This window comes from Octopus bimaculoides, chromosome 5 (assembly GCF_046866305.1).
Source record: "Octopus bimaculoides isolate indiv1 chromosome 5, ASM4686630v1, whole genome shotgun sequence".
Lineage (NCBI taxonomy): Eukaryota > Metazoa > Mollusca > Cephalopoda > Octopoda > Octopodidae > Octopus > Octopus bimaculoides.
The window spans coordinates 120,488,765-120,505,570 of record NC_142932.1 but is presented as its reverse complement, the minus strand read 5'-3'; the positions used below and the strand labels follow the sequence as shown (position 1 = coordinate 120,505,570).

At 38.3% G+C, this 16,806-nt stretch overlaps 1 protein-coding gene across 2 annotated transcripts in view; it reads right to left on the bottom strand.

Moving 5' to 3' along the window:
* Window positions 1-16,806, bottom strand: part of LOC106879057 (beta-arrestin-1) — a 63,943-nt gene that overhangs the window by 11,848 nt on the left and 35,289 nt on the right. For both annotated transcript variants that reach the window (XM_052968136.2, XM_014928485.3), the window contains exons 2-6: window positions 14,960-14,990; window positions 9,583-9,643; window positions 9,217-9,458; window positions 3,206-3,265; window positions 4-71 (exon numbers count right to left, since the gene is read on the bottom strand). In XM_052968136.2, coding sequence (XP_052824096.1) covers window positions 4-71; window positions 3,206-3,265; window positions 9,217-9,458; window positions 9,583-9,643; window positions 14,960-14,990 — 462 coding nt within the window. The remainder of the gene's footprint in view (window positions 1-3; window positions 72-3,205; window positions 3,266-9,216; window positions 9,459-9,582; window positions 9,644-14,959; window positions 14,991-16,806) is intronic.

Below are 16,806 nucleotides of genomic sequence, written 5' to 3'. Positions count from 1 at the left end.
TACCGTTTATGAATTTTCTCATCCAAGCTCTGTCCGACATATGTTGTTACTTGATAGTCAACACCGCAAGGCTAGAAGTACAAAAACAGACAACTTAATATCATTCTCAGTTTCGAGTGAGTGTGAAAAAACACAAAAAGAAGCTTTCAAATAAAGAATGCAATGACTAAGAATATTCTTTTCTACTCTGAGAACAAAGCCCCAAGTTTTTGGGGAGGGTGCCAGTCGATTAGATCGATCCCAGTACGCAACTGGTGCTTAATTTATCGACCCCGAAACGATGAAAGACAAAGTCGACCTCGGCGGAATTTGAACTTAGAACGTAAAGACAGACAAAATACCGCTAAGCATTTCGCCCGTCGGGCTAACGTTTCTTTTTTCTCTATTGCCCACAAGGGGCTAAACATAGAGGGGACAAACAAGGACAGACAAAGGGGTTAAGTCGATTACATCGACCCCAGTGCGTAACTGGTACTTAATTTATCGACCCTGAAAGGATGAATGGTAAAGTCGACTTCAGCGGAATTTGAACTCAGAACGTAACGGCAGACGGAATACCGCTAAGCATTTCTAACGTTTCTGCCAGCTCACCGCCTTAATGGCTAGGAATATAAGACATCAATGGTGGTTAAGTGAATATAGGTTTAAACTTCAATGTCAGAGATGCGTAATTCTTATTCGTAATTTTACTCGTACAGCTTTCTATTCATTTAACTAACAGAAAGAACGCAGAAAGAACCAAGTATGACGAATATGTTATCAGTGCAAAGCTTGTGATGTGTAATTAAACTGAGTATGGGGTATCTTGACGATTCGGGTTTTAATCTTTTCGGAGAAAGAATTGAAGCAACATGGGAAGACAGAGAGGGAGTATATTCACGTTCATCAGTAACATTTATTCATTTACTTGTTTCAGTGATTTGACTGCGGCCATGCTGGGGCACCACCTTTAGTCGAACAAATCAACCCTACGACTAATTCTTTGTAAGCCCAGTACTTATTCCATCGGTCTCTTTTTGTCGAAATGCTAAGTTACGGGGATGTAAACACACCAACATTGGTTGTCAAGCGATGGTGGATGGGGAGACAAGCACAAACATACGCAAATATATACATATATATATATATATATATATATATATATATATATATATTTATAGGCGCAGGAGTGACTGTGTGGTAAGTAGCTTACTTACCAACCACATGGTCTCGGGTTCAGTCCCACTGCGTGGCACCTTGGGCAAGTGTCTTCTACTATAGCCTCGGGCCGACCAAAGCCTTGTGAGTGGATTTGGTAGACGGAAACTGAAAGAAGCCCGTCGTATATATATATATATATATATATATATATATATATATATATATATATATATATATATATATATATATATATATACATATATGTGTGTATATGTTTGTGTGTCTGTGTTTGTCCCCCCAACATCGCTTGACAACTGATGCTGGTGTGTTTAGGTCCCCGTAACTTAGCGGTTCGGCAAAAGAGACCAATAGAATAAGTACTAGGCTTACAAAGAATAAGTCCTGAGGTCGATTTGATTCGACTAAAGGCGGTGCTCCAGCATGACCGCAGTCAGATGACTGAAAGAAAACAAGTAAAAGAGTAAAAGAGAGTATATATATATATATATATATATATATATATATATATATATATATATATATATATATATATATATATATATATATATATATATATATGAGGGGCTTCTTTCAGTTTCCGTCTATGAAATCCATTCACAAGGCTTTGGTCGGCTTGAGGCTCTAGTAGAAGACACCTGCCCAAGGTACCACGCAGTGGGACTGAACCCGGAACCATGTGATTGGGAAGCAAGCTTCTTACCACACAGCCACGCTGCGCCTATTTGTTGATAAAGCTGGAAAAGAAGCTGCAACTTCTTTGCTGGGGGTTTCGGGTTCTGTTACTCGTAAGGGATGCGGTTCAGAGCGATTCTTAAAACACTTCAACCATGACTTACCACAAACTTGGATTTTTTTTAGGTCAGCAAATATACTCTTAGATCTGAATTTGTATTGAATGTGTAAAGGCGCATGACTCAGTGGTTAGAGCGTCAGGCTCACACTCATGAGGTAGCGGGTTCGATTCCCGGACCGGGCTGTGTGTTGCGTTCTTGAGCAAGACACTATTTTACATCGTTCCAGCTCAGTTCACTCAGCTGTAGAAATGAGTTGCGACATCACTGGTGCCAAACTGTATCGGCCCCTTTGCCTTTCCCTTGGATAACATCAGTGACGTGGAGAGGGGGGAGGAGCTGGTATGCATGGGCGACTGCAGGTCTTCCATAAACAACCTTGCCAGGACTTGTGCCTCGGAGGGTAACTTCCTAGGTGAATCCCATAGTCATTCATTATCGAAGGGGTCTTGACCTTATATACGTATATGTATGTAAGTATTGTATGTAGGGAACACAGAGTCATGTACGTAGATCGGTAAATATGCAGGCCGACATATAAGTCCATAGATAGCTGAAGAGAGATAGATAGGCCGAAACAAAAACAGTTAGATATATGTAGTGATAGAATGAGTAAGTGTGAGTTTTGTCGTGAGAGTGTATATTCGGATCTTTTTTAAAACGGGGGCCACATTTTTCATTAATGTTTTACGTAGTGTTTTTGGTACCGAAAGACTTTCAAACTTCGTATACTTATCTATTTTGTGTTATAGAACAGAAAAATATTTTTGTATTCGAATTTATTTCATGTAAAAAATTGTCTTATTTCGATAATTTCAACCAATCACTGACAAGTATTCAGTTGTTTACATTTACTCCTTTGGCTGATTAAGCGATGTAAAGCGTATTTAATTTCCATAGCTTCGTTTTGCTTTTTTCTTTTTAAATTTGCTGTTTTACCCTAACCCTAACCCTAACCCTAACGCTATCACCGATAGAATTGTTTCAGAATCGTTTGTTTATGTAGTCGGCACTTAATGTATATCGGCTGAATGAACGTCAGTGATTGGTTGAAATTACAGAACTACGACAACTTTAACATGGAATAACTTATGGATTTCTTTTTTTTTTAAAGAAGACTAAGAGAAAAAGATGTTTTATATGACACATTCTACCAGTGTTCCAAGTTTCAAAGTGTTTCGTTAATGAAAAATGTGGCCCCCGTTTTAAAAAAGATCCGTATATTCAATAGATATTGTGTTCTCTTTACTTACCGCTCCGTCGTCACCTTCACATGGTTGGATGCACACTGTATCAGGAGTGGTGGTTGGCAGCTGCAATAAACAAGAACATTAATGTTTAAACCAAGCGTCACAACGATCACCCGAACTACACGCAGTCGTTTTAAGACAGTTGACCCTGAATATCTTTCTTCTGTCCCATCACTTGTACAATAGTGCTTCCTGGATAGTCCTTCCTTGCTAATTTCTCTCGGATAATTGTCCGTAGATGATTTTCCCAATAAAGAAACAATAAAAAAAAAGTACAGCTATGGTAGAGCAAATGAATACTAACAAAGCCAGTTTGAATTTATAAATACATGTTTTACTGGTTATTTAACAAGAACTGTCTCAATACCAGTTGAATATTTGGGTCGATATAATCTACTGAAGCCATCAAATTTCCGTCATGAGAAAACCCTTTCATCTTTATGATTGAAATAGCATACGTGCCAACGCGTATGTTTATATGTATGTATTCGACCTTGACATAAAAAAATAATTCGACTTGAAATTCTATAAAGGCATCTTACACCATGAAGGGAGGCGCAATGGCCCAGTAGTTAGGGCAGCGGACTCGCAGTCATAGGATCGCGGTTTCGATTCCCAGACCGGGCGTTGTGAGTGTTTATTGAGCGAAAACACCTAAAGCTCCACGTGGTTCCGGCAGGGGATGGTGGCGAACCCTGCTGTACTATTTCACCACAACTTTCTCCCACTCTTACTTCCTGTTTCTGTTGTACCTGTAATTCAAAGGGTCAGCCTTGTCACAGTCTGTGTCACGCTGCATATCCCCGAGAACTACGTTAAGGGTACACGTGTCTGTGGAGTGCTCAGCCACTTGCACGTTAATTTCACGAGCAAGGCTGTTCTGTTGATCGGATCAACTGGAACCCTCAACGTCGTAAGCGACGGAGTGCCAACACCAACAACAACACCATGAAGTGTGGCGGAGAGAGAGCGAGAGGATAGGAGGCAGACTCAGAAGGGAGTCCTAGCCCCCAAATGCTTACAACGTAGTGAACCCTGTGATATAAACATTCAACTGAATACATCCCCATGTGGGACATCCCTCTCTAGACTAAACCCAGAGCAAAAAACAGTACCCAACCATCATATGATGGACCTGAACCCCCTCCCCCACCCATCCAAATATTGGAATAGCAAAGGACCGGCACATTGTAGGACACAGTTGTAGTATTCAGCATATTGATCGAATAAATCTTGATTAGCAGATACTGAGGAGATCCGGTAGGAGACGCTTTCTACAATAGACTTTAGGACGGAGGGGCGTTGTGGGAGAAGTTCACGTAGTGGAGGTTTTCTCCAGCTTTGTGATATGGGTAGAAGGTTTGGTTTTGTAAGTCCAGGGTAACGTCTAAAAAATTAGCGGTTTTGACGTTGTTACAGGAAGAAATACTGAGGCCGACGTGTATGTGTGTATGGATTGTTTATGACAAAGGAAAATGTACTTGATGCATAGAGTAGAATGTGTGTGTGTGTGTGTGTGTGTGTGTGTGTGTGTGTGTGTGTGTGTGTGTGTGCGTGCGTGCGTGCGTGCGCGTGCGCGTGTTTGCTTTATTGAAAGTTGAAGTTAACTGAATCTTAGCTCTGAGCTTCACGCTGCCGATTATTCATACGATTGAAGTATGAAGCAACTTGACGACATTACATGCAAAAAAAAAAAAATTATAAATAGGGCATTAGTGATCACGTAGTCTCAATCGGTGGCAACGGTTATTTATAGTTCTCAAAATAGTTAATACAAATATATAAGTCTTAACATGTTAAAAATAGAAAAAAAAATCAATATGTTGCTATATTTGTAAGCCAATAGAAAAAAATGTACTTGAATGGCTATAAAATAATCGTCATATGGGAAATTCCATTAATACTAAAGATAACTTCACAGCATAATTATCACAAAACTATTATATTAGTCATTGTTAATCTCATCGAATCAATATATCATGTGATGATGACGTCGAGTGCATGGTGATTAGCAAGTCAAATATTAATCTCATCAGAAAGAGGAGCGGATTCGCTTTGGGATGCAAAATTGTAATAAAAATTATACACATGTAACGTAAGTGTCGCAGTAGCATTCAACGTCCTGATTAACATGAGATAAACTAAAATCGATAAACACTGCAACGAAAGAAACTGTAGATTATGAGTCAACGAGGGAACCTTCTTCCAACCACACCCTTGCATTTTACAAATCTAAATTACAATTACTCAGTTTAACGTGACCGATCACCAAACTACCATGAGTATTTAGGGCAAGACTCCTATTGCTCTTTTTATAGAAAATTTAAGCCTTTAATATGTGTGTGTGTGTGTGTGTGTGTGTGTGTGTGTGTGTGTGTGTGTGTGTGTGTGTGTGTGTGTGTGTGTGTGTGTGTGTGTGTGTGTGTGTTGAAAAAAATCTGGAGTTGAATTGGAAAAAGAAAATTCCGTGTTATGTTGAATCTATACGTGTGTGTTTATGTGTGTGTAGTGAATTTTTGCTCTGGGTTTATTTGGTAAAGGAATCTCTCACGTGGGGAAAAAAAGGAAAAAAGAAAGACTTTTCTTCGTGTTTTCCTTCCCCCTCTAACCAAGCCTCCAAAAATTTTCCACATATACATAATTATATAATTCGGAGGGGTCGATAAATTAAGTACCAATCGCGTACTGCGGTCGATCTAATCGACTGGACCCTCCCTCAAAATTTCGGGCCTTGTGCCTAAAGTAGAAAAGAATATTCTTTCTAATTTTTCGTCTGTCTTTACGTTCCGAGTTCAAATTCCACGGAGGTCGACTTTGCCTTCCATCCTTTCGGGGTCGATAAATTAAGTACCAGCTGCGTACTGGGGTAGATCTAATCGACTTGCACCCTCTCTCAAAATTTCGGGCCTTGTGCCTAGAGCAGAAAAGAATATTTTTTCTAATATTGGCACAGGGCCAATAATTTTAAGAGGGTGCTAGTCGATTATATCAACTCTAGTGCTCAACTGGTACTTAATTTATTGACCCCAAATGGATGAAAGGCAAGGTCGACATCGGCGGAATTTGAACTCAGAACGTAAAGAGGAGGAAAATACTGCTAAGCATTTTTTTTCCGGCGTGCTAATAATTCCCCCAGCTTACCGCCTTAAATCTTGTTATAAATTACAAAAGATTTCTTATTTCAAAATCCATTGCGGGTTTGCATGTTACCCCCAAACCAGCAGCTTTATACTACTGACACTTGTGCCATACTTTCTCCATCGCTAGATTTGATCATTGGCAGCAGGAATGTGAATGTAGTAACAGTTCTTGACAGACTGGCAGTTCGGTACTGACATCGAATATCACAACATACTTGGCCGCTGTACCCGACAAACTAAAGTACTGGCAATACAGGTTCTGCGACGTACTGAGATCTAGCGGAGGGGTGGTTTCAGTCTAGTTTATTCTGTACTGAAACATCTGCTTCTCTAGCTCTAGTAGCGGGTGCTTCCGAGCCAAGCAAAGATCTTGATGAATATCGGAACTATCGAATTGGATTTCTTACAAAAGTGAAAAACCTTATGAATTAAGAAGGGATGAAAAAGTGAGTGAAAGACATTCAAAACTTCTTAATTCTTTGTTCTGTTTGAAATCTACCAAATTGGTTTTTGGTACTTTTATTGGTGCATTTTGCGCAATAATCAGGTCAGGTCTTTGCTCTGGGGATGTTATCCCCACTCTACTAGTCTCAGAAGCTCTGAGAGAAGTCCTAACTGCTGCCATTTTCCCACCGATGAAGTCGTTTTTGAAATAAAAGACGGAATAACTGAAATTAAAAGGGCTGTACCTGAAAATCGAAACCGAAGCGCAGGGTTACTTTTTGAAAATTCCATTCTACTTTACTGTGATTTTTCATTTAAATTCGTGATTGTATGATTTACAAGGTCAGTAAGTTAGTGATGTCCTGCAGCTTAATCAATCACATCAACTGTGTAGAAATATGCGAATAAGAAGATGTTAATGTATTATAATACATAACCTCAATTGTTGCTAACGAAATCACGTGATTATTATTTTTATATTAATCTTATAATACGCATATAGACTAGCTTTTAATACTATCCTAACATAATCTAAAAGTACAATCTAAATCCAAGTAGATATTTTGCTATAATCCTTAGACATCAAATTCAAGATTTGAAAATGTGGTAAGTTCATTTGAAGCAGTAAAATGACGTCAGATTCAAGGGATTAAGACTTATTGTTAATCTTTGCGCATTGAGGAAAATACTGAAAGATAGAAGGAAAAGTTGGACGGTTCTGTAAAATATACTATCAGACATTCGCTGTTTTAAAGTTTGACTTATATTGGTATAAATTAAAGAACGCACACAAAAAATAAACTATTACAAAAACTATCTATATAGCATCTGTAAGAATACACGCATACACACACAAACAGCTTCCAGCCTTACCTATGTGTGTGTGTGCATGTAAATACGCACACACACACACACACACACACACACACACACACACATATAGTTGAAATTTACAGAAAGACAAAAGACGAATACAGGTGTGTAAACAACAAGCAGGTGTATTAGTTTGACGCTCGGGAAGGTGAAAAAGTCTTTTACGTTTCGAGCCTACGCTCTTCAACAGAAAGGAACACGATGAAATAAACAGAGAGAAAATAATTTTAAAAACTTGTGGATTTAGCGGTCAATCAGGGCTCTTATATATATATAAGAGCTTACTTCCAAAACCAGATCTGTGCATCGGAATGACTTTTGAGTAATTGTTTAAAACAACAACTTGAATATATCTGATTTTGATTGGAATACTAAGATTCGCCTCCTGTTTATATGGCATCTATCCCAGTTTGACTGAAAAACATTTCACGTGCCTGAAGCCAGCAGCTTGCTGTAGACTGTGTTTTGATGGTTATCGTGAAATCGACCAAATATGTTTTTATACCGGTTTTGAAAAGTAAGCTCATATATATATATATATATATATATATATATATATATAATATAGATTCTTCTGCGGGGCAGAGTCCTCAACCGATTTATAGCAACTTTTTAAAACAAGTTGTATAGGCTTTTAGAGAAAAAGCTGCGGTATACGGGTGGTAATTTATTAATAATGATAATGAGCTAGGTTTGGGAACGGCAGATTTGCATGGTTTGGTGAGGAGAGAAAACAACCGATTTGCATGGTTTTGGTTCTGTTGGGAATCTGCTGATTATCATGGTTTGGTTAAGAGGGGAAAGAAAAATCTACTTTACGTGTCGTCTATCACTTTTCTATTTCGCGATAAGCTTATCAAAAGGTCTTTCTACGGAGTTGTGTAACGATCCTAATGGTTAATATTATAGTGTGTTCCCTGACATATTTAATAACTAAATAGCAAACTATTTGATAGGACTGTGTACCAAATAGGATTTGTTTTGGTTTTGATATCACAATGATTTACTGTGTGATAATTAAGAAAAAATAATTAGTCGATTCATGCTGATAATATTGGTTCAGATTTTGACACGAGGCCAACGATTTTATTTAGGGGAGGAGGTATATCGTTTACATCGACCCTAGTGCTCAACTGGTACTAATTTCATCGACCCCACCACGAAAGGTTGAAAAGCAAAGTCAACCTTGGTGGAATTTGAACTCAGAGCGTAAAGACGGACAGAATGCTGCTAAGAGTTTAGCCTGGCATTTTAACGATTCTGTCAGCTCACCTATTTTTTTTCATGTAGATAATATTGATTTCGAATTTTAGCACTAGGTCAACAATTTCGGGGAAGGGAATAAGTCGATGTAATCGACCCCAGTCCTCAACTGGTACTTAATTTATCCACCTCGAAAGGATGAAGAGCAAAGTCGACCTCGGCGGAATTTGAGCAGAGAATGTTTTGATGAACAAAATACTGCTAAGCATTTTGCCCGGCATTTTAACCATTCTGCCAGTACGCCATCTTTTATCCTGCAGATAACATTTAAAGAACAGAAAACAGCAAACTCACGTCGAAATGGAATGGAACAGCATTTGAGCCAATCTTGGCAAGAAGTCGAGCCTGTAGTTTGGTAAGTAGGTGTTTGTTTTCTTCTAAAGGAGGGTACAACTGCATTTGTTTCACTGCGAAGTCCTTTCGGAATGACATTCCCATCACATCCAAGTCTTCTCGTCCATATCGGAAAGCAACGACAATGATGCCGAAGACCTTTCGATTCTTGAGATATTCAGGATCAACGACAATAATGCCATCTGGAACAATGGTAGAAAGTTGACACAAAAAATATTATATGATATATCGAACTCGAAACGTAAAGTAAATACACAGTTAAGGAATCTCAGGTGAAGCTCATAAATATTTGGCCATTTTACTCACCGATGTTGTCTACCCATGATCCGTGGTCATAGTAATCTCGTCGTCCCAGATAGGTTGTCAACTGAAATAAAGAAAGATTTGATTATCAATATGAATGTATGTATATGTGTGTGTGTTATCTGCCCATGAATATAATATACAATAACGTTTTTATAAGAATAAGTGTGTATCACAACGATGTAATCACCAACATTATCGCAGCAAGCCGAGGTAACTTCTGTGTGGTCAATCGACTTGCTAGAAATAGCGGCTAAATCTCCTTCGAATTACAGTCAACAGTTTTAAAAAGAAAGGACGCGTTGGATAGTATGCTCCTTTATATATTAAAATACAAAATAGTCACGGTTGTTGTAATGCCTTCTATAGCAGTTTTACTGAAGCAGCGCTGGTATGGGTTAAACAAAACTATTAGAGATATCTTAAAATAAAGCTATTGGAACAACAGCATTGTCACCAGCACCTGCAGCAGCAACGGTAACAACAGCAACAACAACATGGCCCCTCATTGGCTTAGCTAATTACGCAGTCTCGGTACTTATTCTTTACTCTTTTACTTGTTTCAGTCATTTGACTGCGGCCATGCTGGAGCACCGCCTTTAGTCGAAGGAATCGACACCAGGACTTATTCTTTGTAAGCCTAGTGCTTATTCTATCGGTCTCTTTTGCCGAACCGCTAAGTTACGAGGACATAAACACACCAGCTTCGGTTGTCAAGCGATGTTGGGGAACAAACACAAACACACAAACATATACACACACATACATACATACATACACACATACATACAAATGTTAGATCTTATTTCCAATCCTCTCTAAACGACCCGTTTGTGTGTGTCTAGTTACCATACACACACACACACACACACACACACACACACACACACACACACACACACACACACCTAAGGCGTAACTCGTGGCTATGTTGGACAATATGAACTTACCCCTGCTTATACTAGCTTGTCCAACTCACCCCCGGGTCTTATAAGGCAACTCAATTGTAATAATCCTTACTACTGGAAGGACAAGGCCTCAAATTTTGGGGGAAGGGATTAAGTCGATTACATCGACCCAAGTGCGTAACTGGTACTTGTTTAATCGACCCTGAAAGGATAAAAAGCAATGTCGACCCGGCGGAATTTCTTCTCTACTCTTGGCACAAGGCGCGAAATTTTAGGAGAGGGGGCCAGTCGATTAGATCAACCCCAGTACGCAACTGGTACTTAATTTATCGACCCTGAAAGGATGAAAGGCGAAGTTGACCTCGGCAGAATTTGAACTCACAACGACTGCTGCTCTTCCATAAACAACCTTGTCCGGACTTGTGCCAGGGAGGGTAACTTTCTAGGCGCAATCCCATGGTCATTCATGACCGAAGGGGGTCACCCATGTGGCACAGATTCAAAGACCTTCTTGTCATCAATCCCACGACACGACAAGTTGGTCTTTTAGCATACTTTCACATACTCCAGCACAATGTTATTAACTTTAAATTGATCAATTCTCCTGTAGGGTTTAGACTCTACAGGGATCACATTGTTCTGTAAATCTTCAGTTATCCTCTTGAAGATATTTTTGAAAGCAGTTTGTAAGTTACTGACAGTCAAGCGACAGAACAAGATTATCCTCTTTTCTTTGTTCTTTGATTAGAGTCAGACATATCTGAAAACAAGACGGTTATATCACCCCGAAAGCATAAGAATATGATGGTCGAAGGAAACAAGCTGATGTTACTTCAAGGGTGTTAAAATTCCGCTCACATCATACAGATAAACGTTGCTTTGATACGGGAATCATATAAGGTCTGTGTGTATCGAACAAAACAGCTGATTTGAAGGAAAGACATATTCATTCTTGTGGACAATATAAAGATATAGAAACACAAGATATTGGGCGACGAAGTTAGAAATCGAGGCTGCACAGAGTGTTCTACTTCATTTAGAAATGTTATATGTAAGGGCAAATGGCATTGATGTTATAAGGTTGATTTGATGGTAGTGTAAGGCGGCGAGCTGGCAGAATCGTTAGCACGCCGGGCGAAATGCTTAGCGGTATTTCGTCTGTTTTTACGTTCTGAGTTCAAATTCCGCCGAGGTCGACTTTGCCTTTCATCCTTTCGGGGTCGATAAATTAAGTATCAGTTGCGTACTGGAATCGATTTAATCGACTGGCTCCCCCCCCCCAAATTTCGGGCCTTGTGCGTAGAGTAGAAAAGGATATGATGGTAGTGTTAATAAACTATAATTATTAATCATCCGATGAACATAACAATAAGTTAATGATGTCGATATTACTTGTATTGCTCATCATAGTACTTTGGAGATGTCATATCTCACAAGTATCTAGACGTCTAGGTTGTGCCGTTATAGAGAATTTGATTACATTCTATAATGAGAGAACAGGAATTAACAGCTTATAAATATATATCCTTGACACATTAAAGTAACTTCTGTGAATAACAGACAATCTTTTAAAAAGACCATCTTAAAACCAGCATAAAATATCAAATGTTACATGCAATGTATAGAGAGAACTACAACAGCGTGTTATAATATCTATGGTATTAATAACATCTTACTAATCTTAACAGCATAACACTTAAACAATTTCTTGTGCGCTTGCATACAATATATACAAAAGAAAATATGGGGTTGAATAAACAATATATTGCTTCAAAATATAGAAGTAATCGATGTCGAATAGACGATTGGAAGGGTAAATTAAATTATGCAATATTTAATTGCGTAACGAATGAAATGCGATAAACACAAATGATAGTAGATAACCGTTGAAGAAGAATGAAGAAAAATACATCTTGTATGATAAGTAAATGTAGCATAAAAACTTAAGAAACAGGACTTGAAACAATGACTGTTTTAATTGACTAGAAATGGAGAAAGATCGGGGAAAACAGTTACTCTTTTACTTGTTTCAGTCATTTGACTGCGACCATGCTGGAGCACCGCCTTTAGTCGAGCAAATCGACCCCAGGACTTATTCTTTGTAAGCCTAGTACTTATTCTATCGGTCTCTTTTGCCGAACCGCTAAGTTACGGGGACGTAAACGTACCAGCATCGGTTGTCAAGCAGTATTGGGGGGACAAACACAGACATACAAATATATATACATATATATGACGGGCTTCTTTCAGTTTCCGTCTTCAAAATCCATTCACAAGGCTTTGGTCGTCCCGATGCTATAGTAGAAGACACTTGCCCAAGGTGCCACGCAGTGGGACTGAACCCGGAACCATGTGGTTGGTAGGCAAGCTACTTACCACTACTTTACTCCTGCGCCGCAAGACTATGCTGTTTACAAAATGGTAGTGTATAAGACATGATGAAAACGTAGAAGGAGAAAAAAATAGTCACTAAAGAAAAACTACAGCCATTTTGAATTCTTTTTTTTTTTCAAAATGATCTAAAATAATAGAAGACGATTCAAAAATTTAAATTGAGAATATTATGTTATCTGATTTAAAGCTTGCTCTTAATAACTTAGAAGACTGGAAAAAAAAACTGGCATTGACGATACTAAATTTTAGTTAGTTGTTATTTGGTATACTACGCTGCCACATAACCTCCACCTCTGATACCCTTGAGGAGAATTCGAACAAAGTACCTCGATGAGTTCTTGCTTGTTGGACAACAATGACCATTACGACAAAAAAATGGGTCCTTGTCACTGTTTCCCCATCATTTGATTGTCTGTAATTTATGAACTACTCTCCAAAATATTTTCAATTGGATAATAAAAGATTCTTTTCTACTCTAGGCACAAGGCCCGAAATTCTTGGGAGGGAACCAGTCGATTGGATCGACCCCAGTACGCAACTGGTACTTAATTTATCGACTCCGAGAAGATGAAAGACAAAGTCGACCTCGGCAGAATTTGAACTCAGAACATAAAGACAGACGTAATACCACTAAGCATTTCGCCCGGCGTGCTAACGTTTCTTATTCTTTACTGTTCACAAGGGGCTACACACAGAGGGGACAAACAAGAACAGACAAACGGGTTAAGTCGATTATATCGACTCCCAGTGCGTAACTGGTACTTATTTAATCGACCCGAAAGGATGGAAGGCAAAGTCGACCTCGACGGAATTTGAACTCGGAACGTAAAGACAAACGAAATACCGCTAAGCATTTCGCCCGGCTTGCTAACGTTTCTGCCACCTCACCGTCCTTGGATTGTAAACGATTTACAAAAGCAGTTGAATTCTTCTTGGTCAGAAATAGTGACAACCTAAATCCTGAGGAACAACTGACCAGCTTCTGGTTATCAAGACGACTGGGGTTAATACAAAAGAACGTGGGAAAAAGAACGAAACAAAACAACTTGTCGCATTAATGGATCGATTAAAAACATTACCTCTGATTCTGTGCCACATAACTAGTTTATCAAAATACTATAAATTCAATAATTTAATGACGCTTTGTGACTGCCATTAAAACAACTGTGATGACGTAGTTAATAGTTTTTAGTTTTTACAGTTACCAATAACACCACGACTGTAAGCCTCGGGTCATAAAAATATCAACGGAGACATTCCCGAATGGCACTTAATATGGTCTCCATTTTATCGTATGCTTGTTGCTTTTCTGTTGGCTAAGAAATATATCAATTTGAGTTGCTACATATCAAAAGAAAGGATAAGGCTTATTCGCCATTTCCTATTCTTGAATCACCTAAAATTGTATAGTACAATTGGTTCCTGGTTTCATAGGCACATCAGTATTGTTAGGTAATTCAACAAGGGCATTAAGATGTCCTTTGAACTGGGAAAATACGAGTAGCTGACTATAAAAAGAAGGAGACCGGCAAGTCGAAATTTTAATGCCCCTCCTCCCCAAAAGGAGATAAAACATGAACCGTTACCCATAACAAGGTTTTCCGTTTTGATATCGACATTTTTTTTATCAGAAAAGACAGAAATAAACAAATAATAATCGACAAAGTATCCCGTCACCTATTACAAAATCTACGTCTTTTATTAGTTGAGGTGGGTAAATTATGTGACAATGTCTCCTATTTCCAGATATAACCTTTTCTTTTAGTAAAATAGACAAAGTTAGAGAAATTAAACACGTGACAAGGTTTTCTATTTCTACTTATTTTTTGGTTAGAAGACACTGGGGTGGGCAAATTATATCCATGACAACGGTTCCTATCCTAGATATAAATGTTTCTTTTGTTAGAGAGGCCGAAAGGTGCTCAAGTTAAACATGTGACAAGTGTTTCTCTTTCTCGCCATAATTTTGTTTTAACCTCGCTTATGTTCCTCGTTACTGCCAGAAGGTGTGACAATGACCGAATGATTTATTGTTTACCTGATTTCGTAGGGATAAATTAAGTTTTGTATGATCTTACCTTTCCGTTTGGGGAGCTTTTCTTGTAAACCCTGATATAAAAGAAACAAAAGAGATCAAGTTAAAAATAATGTAAATAGGATGAAAAAAACAAGAGTTAATTATCAATAAAAGTTAATTATCAATAAAAAACGAATTGATTAATATATTTTTATCGATCTGTTTTCTAAGCTGAAAGAAATTATTCAACGAAGGCCACTAGAGACATGGTAAGATGGTTCTTAGCGAATGCTAGGTTGTGGCAACGACAGGTGTGTTATTTGATAAATTGCTTTTAATATTTGAACAAGGCCAGCGATTTTGAGGGTCGGGTAAGTCCCCCATTGCTGGGCTGGTTCTAATTTCATTGATACTGAACAGATGAAAGGTAGAGTCGACGCGGCGGAATTTGAACTCAGAACATATGAGCCGAAGGAGATGCTGCTAAGCAGTCTGTCCGGTGTGGTGCGGTAACGATTCTGCCAGCACATCGCCTTCGGATGTTAGTTGACAATATTAAATTAATTAAAAGAAATATGTATTGGGTTGGTGCCTAATTATTGCAGCTTTTTTTCAACAAATTTTATTCAACAAAAACAAAAACAATATTTAACAAAAACATCTTCAAATGACGTTCTGACCGTCTGCCAAGCAAACGGGAAGCAATAATTGAAGTAGATGGTGAATATGCTCCGGAATAATCATTTAAAGATGTTTTTGTTAAATATTGTCATTGTTTTTGTTGAATAAGATTTATTATAAAAAACTGCAATAATTATGTACCAACCCAATAATTCAACACTACTCTCATGTCTGAAGGATTTCTTCAGTACCGAGCTTTTACCCAGGTGGCCTGGGTTCGATTCCCGACATGGGAACGTGATGCCAATTGGGATAGCGAGCTGGCAGAATCGCTAGAGCGTCGGAATAAATGCTCTGTGGTTTTTCACCTGATTTTTTTTTTTACGTTCTCTTTTCAATTCCAAAATAGTTGGCTTTGCCTTTCATTCTTTCGGGTTCGATAAAATAAATTACCAATCACATTTTGGGATCGATGATATCGATTAATCCCTTCCACCCAAAACTGCTAGCCTTGAGCCAGACTCAGAAACCAGTATTTAAAAAGAGCAGAGAGAAATATTTAAGTGAAGAGACACATAGCTAGCTACTTAGATATATAACTAGATAGATAGATAGATAGATAGATAGATAGATAGATAGATAGATAGATAGATATGTTTCTTTATTGGCCACACAGGGCTGAACACAGAGGGGACAAAATACAAAATAGAGCTTTCTTTTTTGGAAAGGAAAGAAAAAAAGTGGGGTAGAATTTCGATCAAAAGGGATCGTGAAAAAAAAAGTGGGGAAGCCGATCAATAGGGATCGTGTATCACAGAAATGTCATAATGTAAAATGGGAAACAGATTAGGTTTATCCATGGAAAGAAAAGCCTACGGAAAAGACCACGGTAACCTCGGGCAATAATGTCATGCAAAAAACACATTACAGTAAGTAACTCTTTTTTCCTTTCTTTTTTCTGGTTCATAGGATTATGCTCAAGGTGGCTCCGTCATTCACACGTGCCATCCTTGCTGCATTCATCCATCTTTTCTTGAAGCATTCACTAAACAAAACTTCCCTCTCTACTCTTACCATCCTCTTCAAGTGATACTTGAAGTCGATGAGAGATTGACCAGATAAACGGATCGATAGATAGAGAGATAGATAGATAAACGGATACATATACGGATAGATAGATAGATAGATAGATAGATAGATAGATAGATAGATAGATAGATAGATAGATACATATACGGATAGATAGATAGATAGATAGATAGATAGATAGATAGATAGATAGATATG